Source organism: Tyto alba, unplaced genomic scaffold (genome assembly GCF_018691265.1).
Source record: "Tyto alba isolate M040663 unplaced genomic scaffold, T.alba_DEE_v4.0 Super-Scaffold_28, whole genome shotgun sequence".
In the NCBI taxonomy this organism is placed as follows: Eukaryota; Metazoa; Chordata; class Aves; order Strigiformes; family Tytonidae; genus Tyto; species Tyto alba.
Genome location: NW_024881302.1, coordinates 7,247,529 through 7,274,904, shown reverse-complemented (window position 1 = coordinate 7,274,904; position 27,376 = coordinate 7,247,529). Strand labels below are relative to the sequence as shown.

The 27,376-nt window shown below is 39.3% G+C and overlaps 1 protein-coding gene across 3 annotated transcripts in view; it reads right to left on the bottom strand.

Moving 5' to 3' along the window:
- The window catches only part of PRKAR1B (protein kinase cAMP-dependent type I regulatory subunit beta), a 100,586-nt gene that overhangs the window by 24,636 nt on the left and 48,574 nt on the right, over positions 1-27,376 (bottom strand). For all 3 annotated transcript variants that reach the window (XM_032983724.2, XM_042798769.1, XM_032983723.2), the window contains 3 exons: positions 18,349-18,410; positions 17,550-17,596; positions 8,719-8,877 (listed from right to left, as the gene is read on the bottom strand). In XM_032983724.2, the coding sequence (XP_032839615.1) occupies positions 8,719-8,877; positions 17,550-17,596; positions 18,349-18,410 (268 nt within the window). The remainder of the gene's footprint in view (positions 1-8,718; positions 8,878-17,549; positions 17,597-18,348; positions 18,411-27,376) is intronic.

The window sequence follows — 27,376 nt, the reverse complement described above, 5'->3', positions numbered from 1 at the left end:
TGCTGATAAGCAAAGACAGAAGGAATCAAATTCAATCCTGGTGTAATTTCACTGACTTCACTGGTGTTACTGGACACCGTGGATGAATTGTATCCATTATTTACAGGCTCTCATTTTGAAGCCAGAGCTTCATCAATTAACTGTTTAGTTAATTCAATATATATCTTGTTACCAATGAGGCCCTGCTAGAAGGGAATTTACAATTAAAAAGTAGGATAAAACTTAACATGTCCCCCTCATGGGTCCCATCCTTTTAGGTTAAAACCTCTTTAATGCCAAGAGTGTTTATCTGTAAGCCTGGTTTATATTCTATGTAGTGTTGTATGTACTGTTACTGCTGAGCAACCTATTCATATTATTATTTTAACAAGATTCAAGTGTTTTGGAACAGATAATCCATCAATGCATGTGCAGCCACCAGCACAGTCATTCCCACCCTACTAAGATTTTATTGTGTGATAAATTACTGAGAAACCTTCTGCTTACATAGTGTTTGATCACTATAGACAGAAACCATAAGTAGCCATTCTAGCACACAGTTTTGAAGGAGATTCAGGTATGAATAATGCAGTTTTACCAATACAAAAATAATTAATTCATCCTTAACTCCTTCTGCAGTGACACAAATGACTTGAAAAGAAAACCTTCCCAGGTACCAAAGAGGAACTTCAAGGGTCTTCCTTGGTACTGTGCAGTTTATTCCACACTGTTATACGATAGCCTACATCGATTCTGCCTGGGTAGATTCCCTGTGGATGTCAAAGGCTGCCTGCTGCCTCTTAGTCAAATCTACAAGGCAGGAGTACAGCACAAAGATGATACGTTCATCTTCTGAAGAAAGGGGAAGCAAAGAGGGCATTTACTCATAGGCTGGGCAGAGAAGACAGAAGCAAGTATCAGCGTCTGCCACAGAAAAAGGCACTTCTCCATACCTCCTTCTCCAAGTGAGCCCTGGTAAGTGCTGGAAGCAGAGGCAGAATGTGGGGACAGTGAAAGGAAAAGGAGAAGAAACAGTTTGCCCTCCACCGTGAGAGCATTCAAAAATGTTCTAAGTATGAAAATGGGAAAGGCTGGTGTACTCAAGTGCAATGATATAACTAAGAATTAAACATCGTCTCTCTTCCTACACGCTCTGTGCCCATGGAGCTTGATCCAATGGCCGCGAGAGCAACACGAATCCATCTACCACCATCAAGAGGCTTTGGCTTGGCAACTGACCGCAGCACTGGCAGAAGGTGCCAAGTGCTCTCCCCTGGGGACAGATCCCATTTGCACCCCTCTCCTGGGGCCACCCCTTCTCCAAAACAGCCGCAGCACTGTCAGGAGCTGCCACTCTTCCCAGGTATCTCTGGATCAGCAGCAGCACCAGCTACTAAGGTCTCCCCCTCTGCACCCCGTTCATAATTTCCAAGTCTGGTGATGACAGTTAGCCTCCAGCGATAGCATCGGTAACCCTTGTCTGACCTCTCTGTCTGACAAACCTGGTTCTCAGCCTCCGGGGCCCCCAACAGCATTTGAAGTGCCAGAAAGAAAAAAAAAAAAAACTACAAAAAAAACTTCAAACAGAGGAAGCTCTGCAAACCACGCCAGATCCTGACAGCTCACTGCAAGACAAAGAATGGAAAACTGGACACTGCGCAGTTGTTGCTTTCCTCCCTGCAATCGAGTGGAAACGCGACCAGCAAAATTGACAGCTGTGGAAAACCAGATTGGTGGTTTAGTTTGATGGGCTGGGGCACCCAGGGACAGATGTGGAAAATGCTTTTTAAATGACTTGCGGACACAGATGAATTTTAAGAAGCAGTAATCAGTAGCCATAAGTGACGCCCGACCACAGTTTCGAGTATTTAGAGATGCAGACTAGACCCAGGAAGGTAAGAATTGCAAGCATCCTGCCTGGCCCAGAGAGCCCATCACCTCCTACAGGGAAATGAGTGTGTTATGTCTTGGCTAAACTAAGCCAGCACAGCAGTACAGAACCCACTGTGAAGACTAGTGCAAAAGCACTTGAAGTGGAAAGAATTAATTAAATGTGCCATTATAATTTTTGGAATTGTGATAGTATCTAGAACCTCAGTGGGACTCCACTTAATGCATAGCTCCACTGTCTTAAATATCCCATGTCTCAGAAAGATACCACAAAGGTAAAGGAGAGCTTTGCCTAGGAAAGATCCAGTGGTTGAGACTTGGGACTCCTATTTCCCAGCACATGCACTGAAATCCAAGGTGACCCAACTCATGGCTCACGACTCAACAAGCAGGATGGCTCCATCCAACCCTCCATCTCTCTTGAGGAGACAAACAACAACCTACAGGATGGCACAAGCCACCCAACAGCAGAGCTTCACCTAAGGGTGCCCAGGCAGGCACAGAAGCTTTCTCGGCATTTTCAGAGCACATGAGAATGGATCCCAATTAGCACAACCAGATCCCAATTTCTCTTCCAGAAAGGAGAAGTTTGGCTTATCCTCATGCACGTTGTCTTCACTTGAGTGTGTTTTCCTGCTTAAGCTTTCTCAAGCAGAGGGGAAGACATTTTGAGAGAACACTAATACAAGCTGAAAACAACCCAGCAGTAGTACTCTTACAAACAACCAAAGCATGTGCTTATTTCCAGTGATATTAATCATCTCTTTCTCCCCATGAAACAGAGAGAGAACACGCCTACTTCCCACCTTCCTTGTTCAGCCTAATATTCCCCTCTCATCTGCCCCAATAGACATAATATCACCTCTGACTCTTGATGTCATTTTTATACTTTTATTTGGTCTAGTCGCTTTACCCAAATTGTTGAGGCAACAGGTATGAACACCATCATAACCTCTTCTCCTACCCTTCAAGTAATTTCTGCAAAAGTGTCAACCAGTATGCTCTCTGGAACACATGCTAAGTCTGTTCTTATATAATATTTTCATGAATGTCCTAGAAGCGGCAACAAATCAGACAGCAATGATATCTACAGACTAGAAGATACTATGAAAGCTTGCCAGAACAGGAAAATAACAAGAAAGAACCTGGAGATATTAGAAATGGGAGTAGAAGATAATAGAATGAGCTTTCATTTGGAAAATACAGCTAAGAAATGCAAGGAGAAAAAAATTCAAAGCACAGATGTTTGACAAACAGAAGATGGGAAAGTTGTAAAGCTGAAAGAGATTTACAGACAGTAGGTGAGACCTGGTTTGCAACATCAGACTGCAACAAGACTACAGCCAAGCTATTTTGGTCTGTATACTCAAAGACATCATCCAGGAATTAAGTTTAGAGGCTCCATCTCTATGGCTCAGACATGACAGTGCTGGCATGCTACACTGTCTTGGTACCTCTTCTCCAGAAAAGTGCTCCCAAACCAAATAGAGCCTGAAGAAATGCTAGAACACTTGGGGAGAGCTGATAAGGAAGGAGCAAAACAAATTCAGCTTGTATATGTTAGCTCAACACTGGGATCATAGGTATGTCATGCTCATAGCTAGCATGCTAGCATGCATTGTTGCAGGGGTTTCAAGTAGACAGTGATAATCATCTACAGACATATGACAGAAAGAGAGGGCAATTTAATATAGCATAACTTGACATAACTCAAAGTAATAGGAGAAAATTAAGAAAATCTAATTTAAGATCAATATCAAGTTTTCCCAATGTAGGGATTATTCTCTTGCAGAAAATTTTCCCAAGGGAAGCAGTAGAAATCTTACTGCTTGAGCCAGATAAAAACAATAGTAAAGGTACATGAATTATTCTGTACTGGCAGGGTTCTTGATGGCATGTTTTAAAAAGTCTTTATTAATTCTGCTTTTTCTAACCTATTAATATCTTATTTCAATATTCTCTGCTTCTCTTTCTCCCCCCTTTCCTTTGTTCATTTTCTCCCTGGTTCTGAGCTGTCATGTACAAGCTCATCTTCTTAAAGACAGTGGTTCCCACTAACTACAAAGACTCATTAATATTCTAAGCTGCAGTGCTCCTCCCTGAAACAGTCCCAAGGAGAAACGAGATCACTTGCATTTGCCAAATCCACCCAGAAAAGAGCTCAAAGCCAATTTTAGGACCAGTTAAAAATGTAGCAAGCCCTAGGCTACGCTTAAGCAATACACAGGCTAAAAAAAATGAATGCCTCAGAGATTATAACAGGTCTTGTTGAAGAGGACTGTTTGCATTTCTTTTCCAGCTGCCCCTTCCTCAATTTCCCTGTTTGTTTCAATTTTTAATTCCCTCTCCTCCAGTCCTCCAGTACTCTTCATGTCTTCTTTCTTGCTCCATTTTTTCAGGTGAAGTTGACTGGGTCCTTCCTAGAAATTCCCAACTTCAATAAGAAGCCAAACAAATGTCTATTGAAAGGCAAAACATGGTTCAAGTTTCAAATAAAAAGAATTGTCCTCTGGAATGGCCTTCTGGACTGCTCCAGCACCATTTAATCCCTGCATAAACCTGATATTGGATGATGCTTTGGGTGTACATTCTTACAAGAGCATGAAAGAAAGAGTCACTGTGCATACTGGCCAGGAAAATAAAATAGCCTGCAAGACCCCGGTGCTATACTGCACACATGTTAAGTGGATTGCAGGCTCTGGATTTGCTTTATGTTTTGGCCACTATGCAATCTACATTTTATGGCAACATGAAGGCCTTCTGACTTCATTTTATCTGAATAGAAAAAGGCACTTGTTAAAAAACTTGTTCACAGGTTCAAAGCTGTGAAAAGATGGTAAAACAAAGCCAAAATAGCATAAATAAAATGAGGCACAACATTAGGAACTGATTAACCTCGATTTGTCATTACTTATATCCCAATATTACAATGCACTTTCTGAGAGCAAAGTTTGCCAAATAGGCAAAAAGTATGCTATCCCATGCAGCTCCACTCTCCAAGCCAGGTATCTTGGACCATGGGAACTAGAGGATAGTTAAATTATCTTGAATCAAGCCTTATTAAAGAAGAAATTACAAGAAATTAATACTTCAGATTTCCTCAGTCTGGGAACTGAATTGTCTGGGGGATCAATCTGATGTTGGGATACAGACATTTGCTTCTCTGGTATTTGTGGTATTTGCTATGTTTAGAATACAAATATTATACTACCCCGGGATGTTCCCCACTCCGTGATGCTCTTGAATCTCGATTGCAAAGAAGAGAGCAGCAACATTTCAGCAACTGAATTATATGAGAATCCTATGGCAAAAAATTCCTTTGCCCCTCTCCCAGAAGAATATCAGTAAATAAATATAGAATATATACATAAACATGTGTGTGTGCTTGTGTGTGCACACACAGAGAACATATAATAAAAAAATTTGCAACAGAGTGAAAAGTATGCAACTCGGCACAGATAACTTTATGAAATAAATGGAACACCCAATGGACAGATAATTTGTGACTCTACTGAGGGGGGAACATGTTGAAGTGTTTCTTTGTAACACATCTAGGACAACAAATTTCATGGTATAATACTTTGTCAAGGATTGCAGTGAAAGCCAAGCAATTTCACCACAAATCCTGACAAAAAGAACTATCCCAACATTTATAATCATCACAGCTGCTAAAACAAACTCGAATGTGACCTTCAAGCCATCAGGGTACCTAAGGTGAGACAGTGAAATATAAAGAAATATATCTGGTTTAACAAACTTCCTTTGGGACCGGCTAAATAATAAATGGATGACAAGTGTAACTAAATGCCAGCAGGAGCTTTTTGCATCAGGCTTTGTCTGTCCAGAAAAAGGAAAACCCAAACTCCTAAATCTCCTGAGATGCATTTCATTCATATCATAAACCAGTCAGGATCAACAAGACACGTAAGGGGGAAAATGGCACTAAGAAGAAATAAAAGCTAGAAATTACTAAACACAAAGCAAATAACCAAAACAGAGCCCACAAGGAGAAATGAGGTAGAGGGTCAAGTGTCTCATGACAGGATAAAATCTTTTTGGCAAGTGTAGATCTTGAAGGCATGACTTGCAAATAAATATTTACAACTTGAATAAAATTTCAACACTAGACTGAGAAAACATGGAGCTGGTCATAGTTGAGAAGGAATGCAGACAAAAAAAAACTATCTCGGGTTATGAAGGGGCTTTATCTGTCTACAGAAAAAAAATCATATCTTTGGGAGAAAAAGGTCATTGATCCCTTGGACAAAAGAATTTGCAAACAGAAAATAAAAAAAAAAGAAAAACCTGCTCACTCTCAAGCTTTAAAACCATCTTAAATGATATATTTCAAAAGATATCTTGAACATTACTACCTCTTATTTAAAGGCAAAAGCCTTTCTACATCTAAAATATCCAGCAACTGTCTAGAAGTATAAAGTTAGAGGCTAAATGGCAGGAAACCACATTTCTGTGACTTGAAAGGCAGTTACTACTACATCTTGAAACTGTGTACAGCAAAACCAGCCACTTAATGGTGGAGTTAGCTTCAAGTACAAAATTCAGCCATTGAAACATGATGTAATTAATTCTTAGGCTTGAGGAAATGTGCAGAGAGCCACTGTAACCTGCCCTCACACGAATGCACAGACAGGTGTCTCATTTCACCTACAGCAAATAAATTATCCATACTGCACCTACAAATAAATGAAAATATGACAGAATTCATGTAGACTGGATGGGTAAATTGCATTCACTGTGGACAGCATTTAAAATTGAACATTTTCTATACCTGCAGCAATTAATCCACCATGCTACCTGAAATATTTCTTATTTAAGTACTGGGAATCCCACAATTATACTCTCTAGGTATCTAATGTAATGCAACAGACCACCAATTTTTAATGGCCTCAACTGTAAAAAAACACAGGAAGAGAGAGAGGGAGAGAAAACACCTTCGTGTTAAGTTAAAGGCCTCATCAGCTGCAGAAACTGAGCTTGTGAGGTAAGGTACACCAGTCACTGTTCTGAGAATATGTAAATTAATTTGAAAAGCACTTAGCACCACACCAGGATCACATAAATCTATAATATAACAGTTGTAGGTATGGCTAAAGCTATCATTAAAAACAAAGTCTTTTCTTTCCCACTTGGGACTTCAAAACCTTTTAGTAAAATCCTGTTTCTGCACCGAATACTCATCTTATGAAGGCTGAACCCTCACAGGGTTGGATGATGTTAGGTACCACTATTTTCAACAGTGCTAAAACTGAAATTACCTCTTGGCTGTGAGGCCTGCGAATCTGTCCCTCCAATTCTTTAGTAGCAAGGTTACAGGCAGCTGTAGAAATCTGTGCTTAAAAAGCCAAGGAATATGTGTCTTGTCCTGACATTTATTTCCCTCCTACATTCATCCTCTTTTATATCTTGGATTCTTCCTTGCAGCCTGCAGGTTATTCCAGACACTCCTCCATTGCATGCATGCAGGACATGGGATAAATAAGTTGAGTGTGCCTCTTAAATCTGTTAGGAAATTTTCCTGCTCTATGTTTTAGAAATACCTTGCAGAAGGGTCTCAGTTGCTTCTGACTGCTTCCCTGCATTGGGGAACATTCAAAAACTATTCATCCTGCTTATCCACAAGACAGAAGACAGTATGCTTTTCATCATTATTCCTCTATTTTGTCTTGGAGCCATCAGGCTGCGAATTTGGGGATAGAGTAAATTTCCATCAGATATACTCTCCTAGATTGCAGTGTGATGTTTGTTTATGTGATACAGAACTCAGCCCATGAAATACAGAGTGAAAAACACTAATGCTTCAGAGAGACATCCAACAGTCATCACACAGTATAAATAAAGATCATTTTTACATTCAATAGCTTAAGAACTAATAATTTAAATGTAAAATCTACTCAATTTTTTTGCTAATTTTTCTGTTAGCCATGACAACCACTGGAAATATAGAAGATCTCAAAATGCACACTCCTTTATTTTTCTGAGAGCATAGTGCAATTGCCTTCAAATCAGAATGAAACAATTCAGCTTCTAGAGGCAAGTCCTATTGAGAATGAAGCTTTCATAGAGTTATGTCTGTTAATTATCAAAAAGAAAGGAGTATTTTATGGAGAAGGAAGATATGCACATGGACATCGGAAACAAACTCATAAAAAAAAAGTTATGACATTGCTAAAGTTAATTATCTGTCAAAGTTTCCATTATAAACTCACCACTCAAGAACCAACAGCAAATTCATAAGCTAGCACGTACTCCAGGTGCCCAGAAGCTCTGTTGAGCTTTGCTGCAGAGGTGAGGGAATTTGAAAGGAGTAGAGCAATGAATCATTAGCAGGGACTGTGCAGCTACCATCCTATGATATGTGTGGCTAGTGAAGACAGAGGGCACAGTCCAACCGAGATTTTTTTTTTAATTAGCAGAGCTGGATTTACCTTCTATTGTCTGCCTTGAAGAGCATAATACAAGTTCAGACAAAGACTACATAGGTAAGGGGTAGTGCTGAAAGACATTTTGAAGTTCACGATAAGGAGAGGATTTGCATAGCTTCAGTGGGTAACAGAGGCCTCCTGAGGTTTTCATTCACGTATAATAGTAATGCATAATGCTATTCAATTGCATTTCTGACTCAGTGCCTTTCTGCTGAATCTTGTCCGTTTTCCTTCAGTTCACTTAATTCAGTTACTCAATGTTATTGTCATGTCCTCTCTCTTTTATGTAGAAACACAGACTGTGCAGCTTTCTATCATCAGTGCACTCTGAACACAGAAGTGCTGGCGCCACAAAAGAAAGTAAAAAATATCAACTACATAAACAAGCCCTTCTCCATAAACTTACCATTAAAATGCGTCTGTAGCTGTCTCTGTCGATGCCCCAGAGCTTGAGATCTGTCTTGGCCTTGACGGTGGCAGCCCGGGGTGTTCCATAGATCAATGCCAGTTCCCCAAAGCTGCCTCCTTCTCCGATACTGGTGACCCACTCCCCGTTGACATAAACCTACCACAGCACAAGACAAAATAAGAAGCAAAACCATTTTGGGGACTTAGTTTCAGTTTTCCTCCTACTGCCAGTTACCTAAAAAGCTATTAGTAATTTCTTTCCTAATTGTCAGTGCTGGGGACACAGAAGGAAAACGAGAGAGTAACAGTTTCCACAGTTGGTCCCCAAAGAGGGCAGCAACCTGCTTTCTGGACAGAATTTCAAGCCGTCTTGCTTCAATATAATGATTGTATTTACTCTCCAAGTTTTCAGCTCCCATGGTTAACTGGCATCATGTTTTCCCTCTTGTGTTCAAGGCTCAGACAGTCAACAAGCAGAACTGTCACAATTTTGGCTTTTTATTAACACTGTCAAACTTGAAAGGAAGGAGATTTGTTGATATGTGTAATGAGGTTTGCTGAAAAGCACCATGGCCATGAAATGAAAAACAGTCAAAACAGGGAATCGTCTTTTGAAAGGAACATTTTTTACTTCCCTAAGCGTAGTGCCTCCAACAACCATTTAACTATATTGAGATATCTTTCTCCCTTAGTGAAGACTACTAAGTGCTTTGGACTTGAGAAGCTATATGCAGAATTACCCTTTGTCTTTAACATCAGCTCTATAGAATTTACGAAGCAGTGTTTGACCCACAGCCTATTTAGATAACATATCTTCTTGAAACACAGTATGGATCGATACCACTATTACAGTATTTTTCCTGGATGACGTTTAATTTGAGAAGAATTCCTACACCTGAGTGCTATGTAAAACCTTCACTGGAGAAAGGGGAACTAGTGCAGGTTCTTTCCACTGGGCTGCATTTTCCTCGCTATTCATGGACAATACAGCTCACGAGACATAATAGTGTATTCAAAGACTGGTATGGATTGTGTATACTGCAGCTTGCGTGTAGGCTTGCTGCTATAAACCTACACAATACACCCTTTTCATTCTGTTAACGTGTCTGTGAGTTTAGAGGGTAGGAAAGGCTGCGTGCATTTACCCAGTGCAGAATATATCCCAATCTGTTACAGGTCAATAATGGCAGAAATCAGCCAGAATGAATTTCATTTGTTTGGAAGCTCTGTGAAGAAAAATAATATGAAGAAAATATGCATGTATTCTCATCTTAAGCAGAAAACTATGGAAAAGGAAAAGACCATAACCTATTACCAGTTACTGAGTAACAGTCTAGTAGTTTTTAAAAAATATATGAATTAGAGCTGTGTTGAAGCCGGGCATGAGAAAAGCCAGTGACCAAAATACATGAACTGGGATCGTAATTCAACAAATTCAGTATTAATTTTACTTCTATCTTCATTTTATGATGAAAAGATGTATTACAAACTAAGCTGGAATCAATCCCAATTTACCTTCCCAATATTCAGTTAAGATCTGATCCAGCTCCTGCTGAAGTCAGTGAAATGCTGGTTCAGTAGGAGATGGATGAGGCCACAGAGCAGTTCAGCTCATCAAGAGCAATTCAGCTGAAAAGGAGCAGTATTAGCATCACCGCTTAACTCCAGGCAATTTTGTGGCTCTTGGTGTTCCTGGAGCATCTGAGGATCAAGGGGCTGAAATAAAGGGTAAAAATAATACCAAACAGGCAGGTGGTAGCAGACTGCCAAGAAAAAGCTCAAGCCACAAAAGCTATAGCTTCATTTCTTTGCCACGACAGAATGAATGTCGCATAGGAGAATATCACACAAGAGAATGACAACAGTGTTTCCTTTCAAACTTTTTGACTCACTATAGAAAGAAAATCTCACAGAACAATCTACTTTTGATTCTCCTCATGATGAGAAAAATGAAAGCAAAAGAGGAAGTTTTAAAAAAGCTAGGCAAACCCAAACACTTTCTGGTGAAACAAGCAGGAATACTGTGGCTCCTGGATCTTCTTTTGTGAGATAAGCATGAGAAATGGATGAATAAAGTAGGATTCTAAATGGCTTGTAACATAATGAGAATGTATGAAACTTTTCAAACTCAATGAATTCATTGCAAAATTGTCCAGATGCATATTTGAATGTACAGATAGTCCTTTACTGTGGGGATTTCACCAGATGGACTCAGGGTTTGCTACAGTGCAGTACTTCTTGCCTTCAGTAAAAAGGAACAATGGGGAAAATCTAATAATTCTGATGAGGTTTGGACCACATCCTGAATGTCAACTCACATTGCATCCTTGATTCTTTTCCACCAGACCAAAAATACAAATGTTTCTATATGCTCTTTTGTTGAAAAGCACATGTTTTGTTATTGCAGAAGGGTCTGAATTATAAGCAGGAAATACTCATTCCAACATGTGTCTTTCTAAGCAATATGGTGACGCTTCTTGTTAAATCAGTATATATGATATGACTGCAGACCAGAGAGGGGAATTATGCTGGTAAAACTCAAGATGGAGCAAATGAAGGATGGACATTTACTGTTGCATGGTTATTATAAAGAGAGGCTACTTCTAAGCTGCTCTAAGACTTCTTTAATTTTGATGTCTTACTTGACAAGCCTCCCCAAAATGTGTTTGACATCTCGCCTGTAAACACTTCATGCAAATAGCCATTTCTCCACCCTAAAGCTGTCAGGTTTAAAGTACTCTGAGGTGAAACCAAATCACTGATCTGACAGTCTTTGGGCCCTGCATTCACTCCCCCAATAAAAAATGGCATTTCCGATATTAATCTCCAAAAGAGAAAACAGCTTGAGAAGAATTGTTGTCTTCTATGAGGAAAATGATTGCACTTCATTCTCTGCAAAGGCCTAAGTCAACAATCAACTTTTGTCTTCATGATGAAGTTAAAGTACATTAACGGCACATTACAAAGCCATTCTGCCCCTTAGCAGAGTTCAGCTCAACTGTGAATTCCTTTAAAATAGATTTTTTTAAAAGTAGAATGGAAAGTAGCTCTGTTTGTAAGGTGTAGGAAGTAAAGCTATTTTAGGCTCAGAACAGCTTATGAAAGCCAATGTCATATGGCAGCAGCTCAGATGATCTCTTTCTTTATCCCAAAAAATGCTGGGCTGAGGTTTTGGCTCAGATAGTTTTAGGCATTTGTGAACTCTCACCAAAGTGAATTACTCCTCACTGTTACTTGACCTGCAGATCACAGCTCTGTAATAGCTGGAACCTTCTTCTTTCATGCATGTGAAGAGAAATGCAGAACTGCTGGTGACCAAATATGACCAAGTCATCAGGACTACTTACTTTCCACAGATCAAAAGTACTTTTAGGTTTCTGTTGTTTTCTATCATGTAGCATGAGCACTGAAATTTTTGCAGGCTTGAAAATCACACAACTTGGTTCATTCACTTATTTTTTTAGGATGCAAATGGGAAAAAATTCCTGTGAACACTAGCAGTTCCTTTCCTCATGGGCTGTGATATACTTAGGCGCTAACTGAGAGAGAAAATGCAATGAGTCACACAATGCTCAATGCAACAGGAATGCATCTTGGCCTCACTCATCTTCATGTTGTCTACAGAAGCAGAAAGCAACCTTACCATGAGCAGTAATATAGCCATTTACTTTGAAGGCAGGATACGAACATCTATCTCTGAGCTTCACTGGAGTGAATCTACCTTTATCTTAATTTTGTATTGCTGATTTCAAGTTAACTTTTAACATTTTTTTTGCCACCACTTTGTGATCTATGTGGAAAATTTCATTTGTTCCAGGCACTGCACCTTTTAGATGTTAAATCCCCTTTCTTTGATCTGTTTGTAATAACTTGTGCTCGGTGTCTTGTCAAGCCTTAAAATTTGTTATCCAAAAATTAAGATGAAGTTTATTTATTCTTGGAAAAATAAGCAAGCCTTAGACATGAAGCGTATTTATACATGGGTAGTTTTCTCAAATAAAGCCACTGATTTATTTGTAGTATGAATTTACTTTTCTTAAATATAAATATATGAACTTGGAGACGACTACCTTGAGAATCCTTAAAAATTCAAGCTGAAAAACTCCAAACTCTAAAATATTATGTTTCAAATTTCAAAAAGCATCCTTCTGAAATTAGAGAGATCATTAATGATGGAAGAATTCAAACCAAAAACAATTTATGGAATCTAACCATAACTAGTTTTAAAATCCAACTGTATTCTCATATAAACCACCATGTCATTTTCATCTTTGTATATACAACTTAGTAAGTTTGTATATATGAGTAAGGGCTTCAAGAAGATTATACCTACAATCAAAAGATAATCTTACTTACTGTCCACAGTATTCATGTATAGCTTCACATATATACTTATACACTAAATTCAGAATCTATTTAAGAAAAAATACTGAAAAGTTTTCATTTTGCTTTGCGCCATACTATAGTTTGGCTGCTGTTGTTTTACAAGAAGAAAACCTGAGAATGACTGTAGAGAAAGTTGTTGTGACATTAAATAGAATAGGAAGTTGTTGAGTCTAAAAAAAATACATCTGTTTTAAAAGAGTAGCTGATGGTGCTTTTTAAAGTAAAAAAATGTAAGGTTATAAGATTAAAATAATAAACAGGAAGTCATTTTTATATTTAGAAATATGGATTAAAGATTTTTGCAAGGCACATTCTTTAGCAGGTACTTTCAACATCTTTCCTGGAAACTATAATTTAAGCTCTGCCAGATACTTTTTGGCATACGTTCACATTTGTCTGAGCAGAAAAGCTTCCGGTAGACAACTGACCTCTAAGACTTCAAACCTTTTGCCATCATCTGCTTAGTATAAACTTTATCCACCTGCAGGGCCAGGTCATGAGCTAACAATTCTCCTCAACCCTGACATGCTAAGGAGGAAGACTGCAACTGATAACACTATAATGTCCTTCCCCATCCAATGCCAGCTTTGGTCAAAGTATATCGGGTTTGTAGTATACAGTGTAAGAGAGAAGAACCCCAGGTTCTCCAAGACCTACCTCTTTCTGATTTCTAAAAACCTTTCTTTTGCGTATGAAAATTTGTGCCCTTCTCCCTTGGTCCACAGTCCATGTGTGGCATGGGATGGAACACTGTTGAGTTTTCTTTGGCTGTCCACAGTAGTATCAAGAAGGAAATGTACAGCTACTTTATTCAATGCCAACGAGGCTTGTTTATACTCTAAGAAAGTGAAGATAAAGTGTTTTATATTTCAAAATATTTTCTGTACTTCTAATCTGATTCAGATTATTTTTAAGGGAAAATATTACAGTACTCTTACTCTTTGGAGCATCTATGACAAAACTCTAACAGCAAATTACTTTTAAATGTTGCGGGTTTTTAAACTCAAAACATCATACACTGATTTTGTTATTCTGGCTTTGCTGGTGGTTTCTGTTTGGTTTTGGCTGCTTGGCTGTTAGATTTTTTTTTTTATTTTATTATTTTTTTTTTTGTTTTGCCATGACTTTCTTCCAGGGTATAGGAGTTTTATGATGGCAATTTCAAGTTCCTTTATGTGTATCTTTGCATGTGTATGGGAAACCTGGGTGCTTACCAGTCATGGTAAATTGTTCCTTGAATCCAGCAGTCCTGGTATACCTGCCACTTCTGTGCAGATCAGGGAAATGCTGAAGGCAGATAGCCTGGCCAGGGGTTAAAAGCCTCCAAGCATATGCCAACACCAGCTGACCTAGGCAGAAAATTACTTGAGGCTTTAAGACTCGGGGTCAATTGTCTACTCTCCAAATCACTTTTTTTCTTGGAGAAGGGTGGAAGCATGCCAAAAAAGTATCTGGCAAGGCTTCAATGAATTGCAGCTCACTTACTAGCAGTCTGGATTTTCTTCAGACAATAAGGATTTTAGCACTGCTGCCCAGAAAGTTGAAGAACTCTTTTCTGGGGAGCACTCTATACGGTGTGATAGTGCACAGCCATAGGGTCTGGGAGCTGCTGCCTTATACAGAGGCAAGTTACTCTGCACTAACTGCACCAGTACCGACTTTATTCTGTGCGAGAAAAATGGGATCACCTCCCTGCAGCTTCCCAGCACAGGCAGTTAATGAGGGTAACCTCTGCAGCTACCAGGGTGTAGTTGCAACTTGCTCCCGGATGAGCAAATATTTCTTGTGCTTTCCACAGTATTTTGCAAAGGAATTCAGTGTGTGTTTTGGCTGAAGATATAGGAAAAGCTTAGGAAGGAGAGAGCACCTAGCTGAGGAGATGGGGAAGGCAGTGGTGGTAAGGTGCAGCAGGATGAAGGAAGGGGGATGATGAAGTGGGACAGCATGAGAGCTGGTCACAGAAGTTTTGCAAGACTTAGAGGGTCGGGAGCTTTGGCTGTCCCTGGAATAAGCTCAGTCCAAATGACATCTCTTAAGTCTTGTTAGGATGTATTTGTCCCACAGGTCATGTCAGAAAACTGTCCGTACACGTGTGTGAGAAGTGTCAGGATGAGACTGTTGTGTATCTGTCCGTTTTGATCTGTCCTAGCAGGTATAGGCTGATTCTGGCAATTAGGGGAGTAGGGTTTGAGAATGTTCATGAAATTGAAGTTGCAAACTACTCAATGAAACACAGTTATTTCATTCATTCCTTAGAAAAATCTGTTGTTGCAAGTCTCAAAGACAAGGCAGGAAAAATGTATATCCTATATCATATATAAGTGACTGGACAACTGCAAACTACTTGGAATACAAAGAAAACTTCTGCTTTCAACACTAATAGTGTAAAAGAAAGCTGTGCACTAAGCTCTTTGTTTAGCAAAACAGTGAGTCCCATCAAAGTCAACAGACTCACGTGCTTAAAGGAGGACTGATGCTCAGCTTGTCAAATCAGGGGTCTGGGATAAAATTTTCAAAAACACCTACACAGCTTAAGAGCCTACATGTAGTTGCAATGCAGTGGCACTGAGGCCACTTGGTCACTTTTGCAGTTTTCCGAATTTTACCCCAAATCCTATCTCTGAAGCCTCACAGGTCCCTGAATTGTTCTGGGAAATATATTAGTCTGGAAAAGACTTTCATGAATTCAAGAAAACATCAATGAAAAATTATTTGGACACATGTATCTTCTTGGGCCGTTCGTGGTCAAGATTTATGAAAGGATTTCAAGTTTCCATAAAAACACAGAGAACCTCTGATATGCAACTAACATGATGTAGTAAAGGTGTTTCTGAGTAAACGCCAGGTTATACCTGGGAAGGGAACTACGATGCCATCTCACCCGACAGAATACAGCAGCTGGTGCTCTAAACGAGTCCTTCTCAACATTTGTAGAGCCACGGCCACCTTGACCATTAGTGGCAACAACCAGTTACAGAAAATGCACAAACCACCTCATACAATGGTTTTACAAGAAAGCACAAATCTTGCTAGGCCCTGGCCATTTATTTTCCACACTTTGTCACTGCTTTGGAAGAGCAATATGTGCATATGGAAGATTATCTTTTTTGCAATTAATTGCAAGGGTTTTGCAGACTGTTTTCTGATGTCATTCAGTCCCCCACTATTCCTGATCCAAACGCTGAAGAAAGCTTTCCTAAAGGTTTTGAGCGAGGACAAATTATTTTTAAAGAGGATTAATCTATAACTTCAATATGTGTATTTGTGTATGTTTGTGGGTCTGATTCAAAGCCAGTGAACTCATTAAGCTCAATATCAGGCCCTAACCAATTATTTTAAAACTAAATTTTAGCGCTGTTCTATAATTATTGCCCTTTTATTTTCTGGCCTTGTGGATGTGGCAATGCTTGCTGTCGAGAGGTATGCCTGATAGGAACAGTGACTCAGAAGGATTTCCTGAGGAGAAACTTCCCGAGGCAGAGGCAGCATGTGAGGTTTCTCAATTCCCAACAATACCAATTAGATGGTCTCCTGACACAAACAGACTGCTAAAAAAAAATAACTTTCACTAAAATAACTGTATGCCTCCTGCCCGGATTTAAAATAAATCACTTTCTTCTTTAAATACACCAAACAAAACTCATCTGGGCATTTGAAGAGCACTGTTGCTAATGAGCAAGCCCATCCTATCCGACAACAGTGGATATGTAAGATGTGTGTAGAAAATTCAGTCAAATGAGAAACTTGTAGCAAAACTGCAAAAGGGCGAGTTTCATCCGGGATAAAAATTATAAGAGGTGAATAAATTATGATTTGGAAGGCAGGTTCAGAAAGAAGATTCTTTTCAAAGACTTGCTGATTAAACCACTGCATACTCCTGTAAACATTTTGTGGTCTAACAGATCACTTTAAACGTATAATAATCCTTGCTTTATTAATATGCTGCATTGTTCGTATATTTGGACCTAATTTTAAAAGCAAATTAAGGTTTCTAAGATGAAACTAGCTGCCTGAGGCTGTATCTCAATTTGAGGGGAAAAAAACCCAACACATGAGCTAAGCTAACTGATTAAAGAAAATATTTTCCTTATGGTTGATCTGAACCCTCGGGTGCATTCCAGCATGGTGGCCTGCTCCGCCAAAGACTGCACACCTCCAGGTGTGGTTAGGGTTCTGAAGATAATGTCATTTGCTTGGTTTTTATACCATATTTTTCTGTTTGGAATGGACAAATAAGCTAGGATGTAAAACATGTCAATTATAAAATTATGCACAAATGACTTAACACAACAAAAGCAAAGTAATGAGACCAATCCTGTGAAATCTATTTCAAGAAGAAAGGAGACAGAACCACAGAATGTGGCTGGATCAGGCTGTGTGCCACAGCATACAATTTTATTATGTAGTTTCAAAATAAATATTATACTGTAAGAGTGTACTTACATCCACCTCGCCTTGGTCAATCACATAGAAGTTGTCTCCTTCATCACCTGGAAGCAAAATACAAAAGGTGATTGTTTCCTGAAGATCTGCTAAACTATTCAATAATTTCCTGTCTCCATATTTCATCCTGTACATATTTGCACAGGTTTGTACACCAGATTACTTAGAGAGATTCATTTTCTGAAACATCCTTGCTTATTTGCCTTCATAAATCAAAATATCATTATGATTTCTTCCTATTAATATCTTTCAATGGTATTAATTTCTCTCTTTTGATTGATTCAACATTTCATTCAGTGTAAACACACAAGAGGCTTTAATATAGCCTGAGGGCAACAAAGTCCTCCACAACATGCTGCAGGCACGCAGGTAAGTTGCCAAGTGCGATAACTACGATACAGCACAATGAAGTGTTGAATATTCCCAACAACCATAAAAATATTTTCCATCTCTAATTACTCACAGCTAGCCTGTGCCACCCTTATGCATTCTCAGCTGTGGTTTACTTCCTGACTATCTTCAGTTAAGGAATGAACATTTTAATTTGAAGTGCTATTTATCTATATTTAACTGTAGCACTTTGAAACCCTGGAGAGCTACCAGTGTGGTTTTGTAGGAGACCTCTACACATGTAGCAAAAGGCCTGCATCTATGAATTTATGATGTATCTGCACACTTTGATGCTTTTGGAATATGGTTATTCTTCTCGTTATGCAAAGAGGGTGAAATCTCAAATGCAGAGATGTGAATTGTACAATCTTAGCACACACAAAAGAGAAAAAATGAGAGGATGAGTTACCCTGTTGTATAACTGTTTCTCCTGCGATGTGTGTGACAGGGAACATGGCATCGAATATGTCACTGGAAAAAAAAATAAATTTATTAATGAATCAGACCTATTTCTTATCTAGCCGGTAGACCTACCTTCATTGTCTCCTTTAGCCTTCATTAACAGATTTTGCAGAAAAAGAAAAGGAAAATGTTAGTTGTAATTGGAAAAGTAGCCCCTGCTTGGCAAGTAATCAAAATAACTAGTTAGGCACAAGCTGTGGTTTAAAACTGAGACAGTGTTTCAGTGCATGATATTTTGAAAGAACTCCTCAATTATATGCATATAGGCCACTTCTTGTAGCACTGTACAAACTAGTCAGCCTCAGTATTTTATTGTCTAAGCAGACAGATTTCAGTTTTTCAGCTGCGCTCAGTATGTGTCACACCAGTAATTGCTGGATGCCTAAACGGGAGCTCTCCTCTTCTGAACATCTGGCCTCACATTTACAAGCAAAACCTGTTCCACAATACAGAGCACATTTGGGAAGGTAGATGGCTCTAAATTAATGTAGCATAAGAGCTGGCAAGAGATTGCATTCACAGTACAGAAAAGGCCAAACTCTGGAAATCTTAGAGAGTTACTTGTGAGAAGGGAATTTGACCAATGCTATAGAAACACCAAAGCTGCAGAAGAGCTTTGTGCTTATTAATCATCACTGAATTACACACCTTACTGTGGTCTCCAGCATACTGTCACATATCCTTAAAAGGCCAGGCAGAGCAGTAAGGACGAGAACACACCCTGCACCAACACTGTGGGCAACTTGCCCAAATCCAGTCCTTTGTTTATTGAGGGAGACAGCAGGCTCTGTGGAGCCAGGGTTTCCTCTCCCCACATCAGATTTTGGGGAACTTATTTTCAGAAGCATGAACTGCACTGAGACAGGCACTCCCAACCTCTCTTCCCCTTCCTATGCATCAGTCTCAAGGGCTAAAGGAAATAGCTCCCCGACACAAACAAAAGGCAGCAAGGAGGAATTGTTAACTAGTCTCTTCCCTGGTCTGGCCTAGGAATGGTCCATCCAGGGACAGCTGATGGCAACAGCAAGATGAAATGTTTCAGCCTGGAATGGAGCAAAGTCCTCACAATCATAATGGAGTGCAAACACTGAAGAAACCTAAAATTTTCATCAAAATAGCCAGATCAGCAAACAAACCCATGCTACATTTCAATGCCTTATATGGGAAATGCATATTGTAAAATCCCATTATTAGCTTATTTCCTGTTCAACTGTTCCAGAATTTATTCAGGCTCAGTTCTAGGAAATGTTTCACTCCTAAGTTCAAATTGGTCATGTCTTTCCTCTTCAACAGCCAGAATGTTTTTGCTCAGTATTGCAGCTCTGCATCAGCACCACTTGTAGGAGAAGTGGGAGATTTCAAACCAGGCACCTCCCACTGCTTCGCAGTACCTGCAAGGGATGCGTAGCCCATGACCTAGAATAAAATGATATATTTTACCCCCGTTGTTTCATCCGTCAGGCCCACCCTGTGCTATTCCTACTCACATTCAGGAAATACCTCCATAAAAAGCCTGCTCAGAGACTCTAAGGAGAAACCTCTTTCTCAGCTCATTCTGAGCACCAATACAAAGGCATATAATAAATTATTCTGTATGGACTGTATTCTTAAGTCCACTAAACTAATTTTTAATGATCTTGAATAGTTTCAGTATTTCTCCAGTTCAAGGGACTTCTCCGATGGCAGAAAGCATCCATCTGGTGTAGGCTACGGAGCCGGTCCCTGTGCCAACCTTCGGTGACCTCCACCTAAAAGAAATGGGAGCTGAGATTCAGATGGGATGGGGGAAACTACCACGATGGTAGGTGCTGAACTGGAACAGCCACCGAGGGACCTTATGTCGATGAGGCAAGTCAAGTTGTTCTTCAGTAGCTCTGGGACCTGGAAATTCAGTATGACAAAGGCTCATTTGCCTCCCTGCGGTTTCCCCTTAGCTGCGCCTGAGCACCTCACCAAGCTTTAAGAACAGTCGTGCAGCCTGCAGAAGATTTACTGAAGGAAAAGGCACTTAGCATGGCAGAGAAGAAAGTCTTCAATGCGATACATCCAAAAATAGGCACAACACTCTGAATATCAATAACCAAACCAAAATGTGACGGTTTGAACAAACTTAGGAACTTTTTTTTTTTTTAAAGAAATACAGAGGAAATAACTACCCACAGTTTCACCCTTTCATTTTTGTTTTAAGGCTGTATTTTATTTATAACTTAACAATTGACTGTACAAACAGTGCCCAACAAATTATGTATAGCACTGCACCCTTCTCCAAACTGTTCCACATTTAATTCCTACAATACCTTTTAGTTTTACCAAAAAAAACCTCTTTAAAACTCACAGACTAAAACTTTCAGCTGACAGTGTAATGAACCCAAAGTCTATTAGAAGCAACAGCAGTTTTACACTAATATTCTGCTGTGTAGGACGGTAGCAGAATATTAATGCAAATATTCTAGCACCCTGTATACAGTGTGTTTCAGTGAAGCCTTGATCTTATTAGACCAAGACTTGGATTTTTAAAGAGACCTATGAAGGACATTGTCATCAAACATTAATCTATGATACATATGAACACACAGACACACAAGGCCCCCAAAATCATGGTGATGTTGATTTACATCTCCAAAGTGAAACAAGGGCATACCTCTGATAAATAAATGTAGGTGACCAGTAATATCATGAGTGTCATTGCAAACACTTCATCATGTTTCTATTGTTCTTAATTGATATGGTTAGGCCAAGATCTCTCACAGTGATTAATGAGCCAGAGTGTTTCTGCTTTTAGATGCTCAATTTGAGATTCATTAAATAGACTCAGATCTCAGATGATACGGATCAGCATGCAGCCTCAAATTTTCTCAACCTACAAGTCTGGCAGCCAAGAACTGGGACATTCAGAAATGTCCCACCACCAAAGAAAACACCCTTCTGGAAATTACCATCTCCTAAAGTAGTAAATGCTTAAGGTCCTTGTATGAAATCTGGCTTTTGATTTAATTCAGACTAAGTGTAGAATCTGCTTGGAAATTTTTCTTATTGCCTTTATCCTCAAGTGTCTAAAATAAACACAAGAATGTCACAAGGATCAGTATACCGAAATATTTTGAAAATTTGAAAAATTTCTTCCTGACCCAAGCCAAAATCTGAAACTACAATTGTCGTGGTTTAATCCCAACTGGCAACTAAGCACCACACAACCACTTGCAGCACAATAAACAGACATATTTTCCACCTCCCCAATAAATGTCCAATGCTCCATATTCAGTTTCAGCCATGTGTCCAGGGTCTGTACTATGTAGAGAAAACAGCTTTAAATGCTGAATAAGTTAAGAAGTAGCTCTTGCTAAAGGCATAAACAATATGGCCAAGGCCAAAAATATGGCCTGTAGTTTTTTTCCTGTACCATGCAGATTTTTATGAGACATTTGACATATCAGTCTCTGACTATTACAGTAAAAAAAAGCCCTTACAAATACAGTGCTGCAACCATCTCTCCATCAAGCAAAGATTATAGCTATGTTCCCCTACAGCTCTACAAAAGTAGGTAGTTGTAATTCTTGGGTTTGAAGGTTTTGTTAAATAATTAGGGCCAAACACATGCATACACATTCCTAACAACCACAATTTTTTTTCATGTACAAACAGGTTTTATTCCAGCACAAACAGAAGTCCAGAAAATCAGTAGTTAAGTCTTCATCAGATGTTGAACTACCATGATTTCATCTTCTGTCTGAGCTGCAGCACCAAGAACACAGCAGCCTCTGTCTTCTGCCCCTGTACCAGCTATTTAACTGTTGACACCAACTGTGCTAGCAATGCTGTGTGCTCAACTGATATGGAAACTGTTTGATTTTTTGCCGGCATTTTTATGATTGTGCTGTAAAGGAGAACTGCTCAAAAGGATTCCTTTGTTTTGTTGAAAATGTATTGTTTGCCCTGTTTCCAGATGACTTATTCAGGGGATGGAAGAAGAAAATAGGGCACCAGTTCTGATATTTCAGCTGCTGTTTCACGAGACTGCAACCAAGAGAGATGCACTGCACCCAGCGCGTGCCGGGCTCAGCACCAGTACTTGGGAGGGCTCTTTCTCACTCTCTCCAGAGCCAAAGCTTTTGACAGGCTTTGCAATTTTTTCACAGCTTCCCTACCTACTTCCAGAGGACCTGTATCTGGTTACTCATGGCACTTGAAGTCAAACATTTGTTCCAATCAGAAGGTACCAAGGGCAATTTTTGGCTTGAAAGTGTACTTGCAGGTGGGACTGTATGTACCAGCAGAACATTACTCATGTTTTCCAGGGGATTTCTGCACATTTAACTCTTTGTAACTTTTTGATAGTATCATTCAAAAACAAATCACAAGAAAATATTGTGAGCAGCATAGGACATACAGAGAGCAGGTAACTAGTCCAACAAAGTGAAACCAAGAAATGCGTTTAGACATGAAATCTCTATCTATTCAATCAAAAAATACCATCTGTCTTCTTAGGGAATATCAAAATTTAAAATACTTTTTTTAAAAGGTCAAAGATATCAAAGGCTTGCAGCAAGTTTTAACACATAAAGTGTCTTCCATGAGTGTAGAAGAGAATTGCAAACAACTGCGATCAGACCTGAAATCACAGGGGCTGATCCTCTGCTGCCTGTCATGTGTAATGACTTCTGGCCACTTGTCCAGGTTGAGCCAACTCCCTTTTCATGCAAAGAAGGAGAACTTCACTCGAATCAATGAGACTGTTAGACCAGCATAGAGCCTATCACAGTGATTGCAAAATAAATATGATGAAACACTTTGCTGATTTAATTCAGAACCATTTTATAAACCCCATTTGCCAAGATGCAAATGACTGTGCTAAGGGGAAGCCAGTAGAGAGGGCAGGCCAAGGGGTTTTCTTTCTCACAAGAAAAAGTGAGTGATAAAAATAAATCATTTATCTGCTTTTACACAGAGGCTGCTTGGAGTTGATGTAGAATATGAGATAGACAAAAAAAAAAAAAAGTGCACTGTAGGTAATATAGCACTGGCAATAAGCAAATGAGAAGAAGCTTGTTAAAACAAAGTGAGAGAAGGAGGATTCCAAGCACTTTCAGAACCAGACCATGGCAATGGCCAAAATAGGGAAACTATGTAAGACAATTTATCAGTTTCACAATCAGATTTCTTTCCAGCCCTTGCTGTGCTAAATGCTTTGCAGGAAAGGATAAATGGAAGAGACAAAATGTATACGTGTTAGGCAAAAATGGAAAATCCTCGTTATACCTGCAGGTTATAATTTGTCAAGAGTTCAATCAGAACAATTTAATTGTGCAGACAGACTCAGAAAGCCTTCAACATGTGCACTCTACAGAGTTTTTTCTTCTTTTGCTATCTCTCTAGAAAAACAAAGCAGACCCTATATTGTTGAGGATAGCTTTAAAAGATACATAGCTGCTCTGGCACAATTCAACAAAAGACATACAACATTTTCTCAGAGTGAGGCTGCCCTAGCAGAAGGATTCCAGCATCTTAAACCTTTCCTACTTACATACCATTAAAGTTTAGTAAACTGAGCAGATAGTAACTCCACCTTTATTTATCTGTGGTTCTTATGTCTGAGTACTATTTTAAGATTTCTAAAGTCTGGGGGGAGGGGGGTTTCTCTTCTTATGTATGTCTGAGATTTTCTTATGATTCATTTCCTGAAAAGATAACAACTTTCTAGCAATCATTCTAACAACTGCTTCTCCTGTCCTATAAGGATGAAGAGCACAGAATTTAAACCAAACTGGCTTCAATTAACATCTATGCAGTGAAGCATTAAATGCAGTCCTTTACCACTGAATAAAATGGAAGGGTCTATGCTATGTGTAAGTGTAAGGCTTCAATCCATACTGCTTGTTCCTAGGAATGCTGCAAGTCCTTGCTCATGTACAATACTGAAATCACCAAGAAACTATTACTATGTTTCACTAAGTGCTGAGAATAAAAGCAATGCACCCAGGTAAAATAAAAGATTCCTTTTTATAGGTATTTAAAATTAACAGCCCCGAGCTTACAACTGCTATAATCAAACACATGGTGTCGCAGGCATGTACCTAAGAAAGAGAGTCAGTAGTGAAGCCTTAACAAAAATATTACCCATCTACTTCTGTTAATTTATTTTTCTGTTAGGGACAGCAACAAATTAATTATAGCAGCATACAAAGCTAATAACAATTGAGAATATTTAATTACTTCATTATAACATCCAATGTTTAGTTATTATTACAATTAAGACATGCATTAATTTTACTATAATGACTATCTAAGTCTTTGAAATAGAACATGAGAAAACATTATGAAGGGCAGGTCAACATTAAAGTCCATGTCTAATTCCAAAACATTTAAGTCACAAGCCCACATAACTAACAGTCATGTGAAACAGAAAGAAACAAAAAATTGTCATCTTCTATTTCTGTTAAGTATTTAGATTTTTACTGGTTTATGAAGTCCTTTTATAGACACATTAATTACATTGAATTAAATGAATGCAATTTTATGATAAGAGCATCAATTCATTTTACAGACTTTATACATCTACATGTCAATGTTTCACATCATCTTCCACAATAGCTTTCAAAGAGAAAGAGTTTCTGCAGGGATCTTCATCTGGAAAACCATCTGCCATGGCCTACTGCAATAAGAGGTGAAAAAAGGGGCCAAGTCTTGTGGCTCGAGAGTGACAAGGTGCTATCCCACACCCCACACCACTGCTTTTGCCTTGGCCTCTTTTCCTCCCGTCCACCCCTCAGAAGCACGATTTCATTCAAGTCATGCCGCCAAGGCCTTGGTTGTACCACTCTTGTCCAAGAAGCAGAGCTTGGTAGGAATGTAACTCGGGTCCATCTCTTCCTATCATCTCTACCTAATCTTTCACAAGATTGAGGGAAGACCCATGCTTTCTCCAGCTAGTCCCAGTTCCAGACCCATCAGCCTGTTTGCATAAGGAGCCCTGTGGCAAGGCGTGCAACGGATGCTGGGAGGTAGAGAAGGACATTACAGAATCTGCATGTTAAGCCATATATCACAATTATGTCTAATGCCAGACTGCAGCCCTTCACAGCAGACCAGTTTCACAGGTTTTCATAGTTTGTAGCTCAAGGACAACTGCAGACTGGGCTGTATTAACAGGAGTGTGGCCAATAGGTTGAAGGAATTGATTATTTCCCTCTGTTCAGCCCTTGTAAGACAGCCTGGAGTTCCATGTCCACTTCTGGGCTCCCCCATACAAGGAAGACTGACAAACTGGAGGAAGTCCACAGAGGCCACCAAAACGGTCCAGGGCCTGAAGCATACAACAGATGAAGATGAAGAATAAACTGTGTTTATTCTCTTATGAAAAGACAATAAGGGAGATCTTATTGCGGTCTACAAATGCTTATTGGGAGGGTGTAGAGAAGATGGAGCCAGACTTTCCTTAGGGGTGCACAGCAGAAGGATGTTAAGGCAACAGTCCCAAATAAGAATATAAAGAAAAAAAGAATTCACTATGAGGGTGGTCAAACACTGGAAGAGAGGCCCAGGGAAGGGGATTGTTTCCAAACTCAACTGGGTGAGACTCTTGATTAGAGCAGCCAATTCTGACCAGAGCTGCTTTGAGAAGGAGGTTGGAGTAGGGATGACTGGAAGCCCCTTCCACCTGCTGGGAGCCCAGGGCTTGGCACTGACCTTTTCCCAGTGGGAGAGATGAGGTGTCCTGTGCTCAGCCGCAGACACGGGGGAGGCGGGGGAATGTGAGTCAGGAGGCCAGCTGGAGGAAATCCCATGCATAATGCATGGAAAATAGGCTCTCTGTGTACTGATGTAGGAATATCTGTGTGCTTCTGCATGAATAATGGCAATGAGACTGTATCGCAACTTCACATCACTAATACCACCACTCATCAACAAAGTCTGTGCATATTAGGAGGCCGGCAACATGGGTTTTGGGGGAAAAAAACCAGTTTGCTGAAACCGAATATTCCTGTGGAAAATGGCTGCTGTTATTTCCCATTTAAAATGTTTTAAAAGTTTCGAAACTGTCTTAAATGTCCTACTGTGGTATCTTCAGAGGATTGACTTTTCACTACGAAATTACTTCAGAATTAAGTTTCTTAGTAAATGGTTACAATCAAAATAGGGCATTGTTGAAAATGATATTTCGGTTGAACTTAACCATACTCGTTTGCTTGTTGCCTGTGTGTGAGCATTCTGAAGATTTTCACCTTGGAACTAAGACTCAAGATGGGTGAAAAATTTAAATACCAAAAGCAAAAAAAAATCCCAGAGAAACTTGAGTCAGTAAATACACTTCCTACTTGTTTATGATGTACAAATATATACACACACATAGAGAGAAACACACGTACTAGGCTACACAGGCTTCTTTCTGTTTTAGTAGGTACAGTATAGTGACTGGGAACTCTTTCCTTAGTACTGGACTCTAATGTAAAGATAGAGGCATTGATGGAATTTACATACTATAAGAATACAACATTGCTGCAAGCACACTCTGCTGAAGCTTTTACTTTGAGAAAGCTCCAAATACATTATTATTAGAAGCACAAAAGAGCACTGTGATGAAATCAAAGGCGCTATTTGTATATGTTGGCATTGTAGAAGTGACCTGGGGAAACGCTTAGCGCAATGAGAAACCATGTACTTCAGACAAAGTGGGCCAAATTCACGTCTGGTATCACTGAAATGAGGTCAGTGTATTTAAGGTGACTAAAGGATGGCCCTTTAAGTTACAGATAAGTATATATGATTTACATTTCCAGCATAATTAATTAATTGTCTCTTCTCAAACATTCTAGAAAAGCAACATCAGATACCATGTTGAAATAAGTATTTTAACTTAATAGCTGAAAGAAAATTGCTTCTTATGGGACAGAAACACACCACCACAAGAATAGCTATCATCCCCAAAATAAATCTCTGTTGTTATTAATATGAAGTAAATTTCAGCAATGATAAAGGGT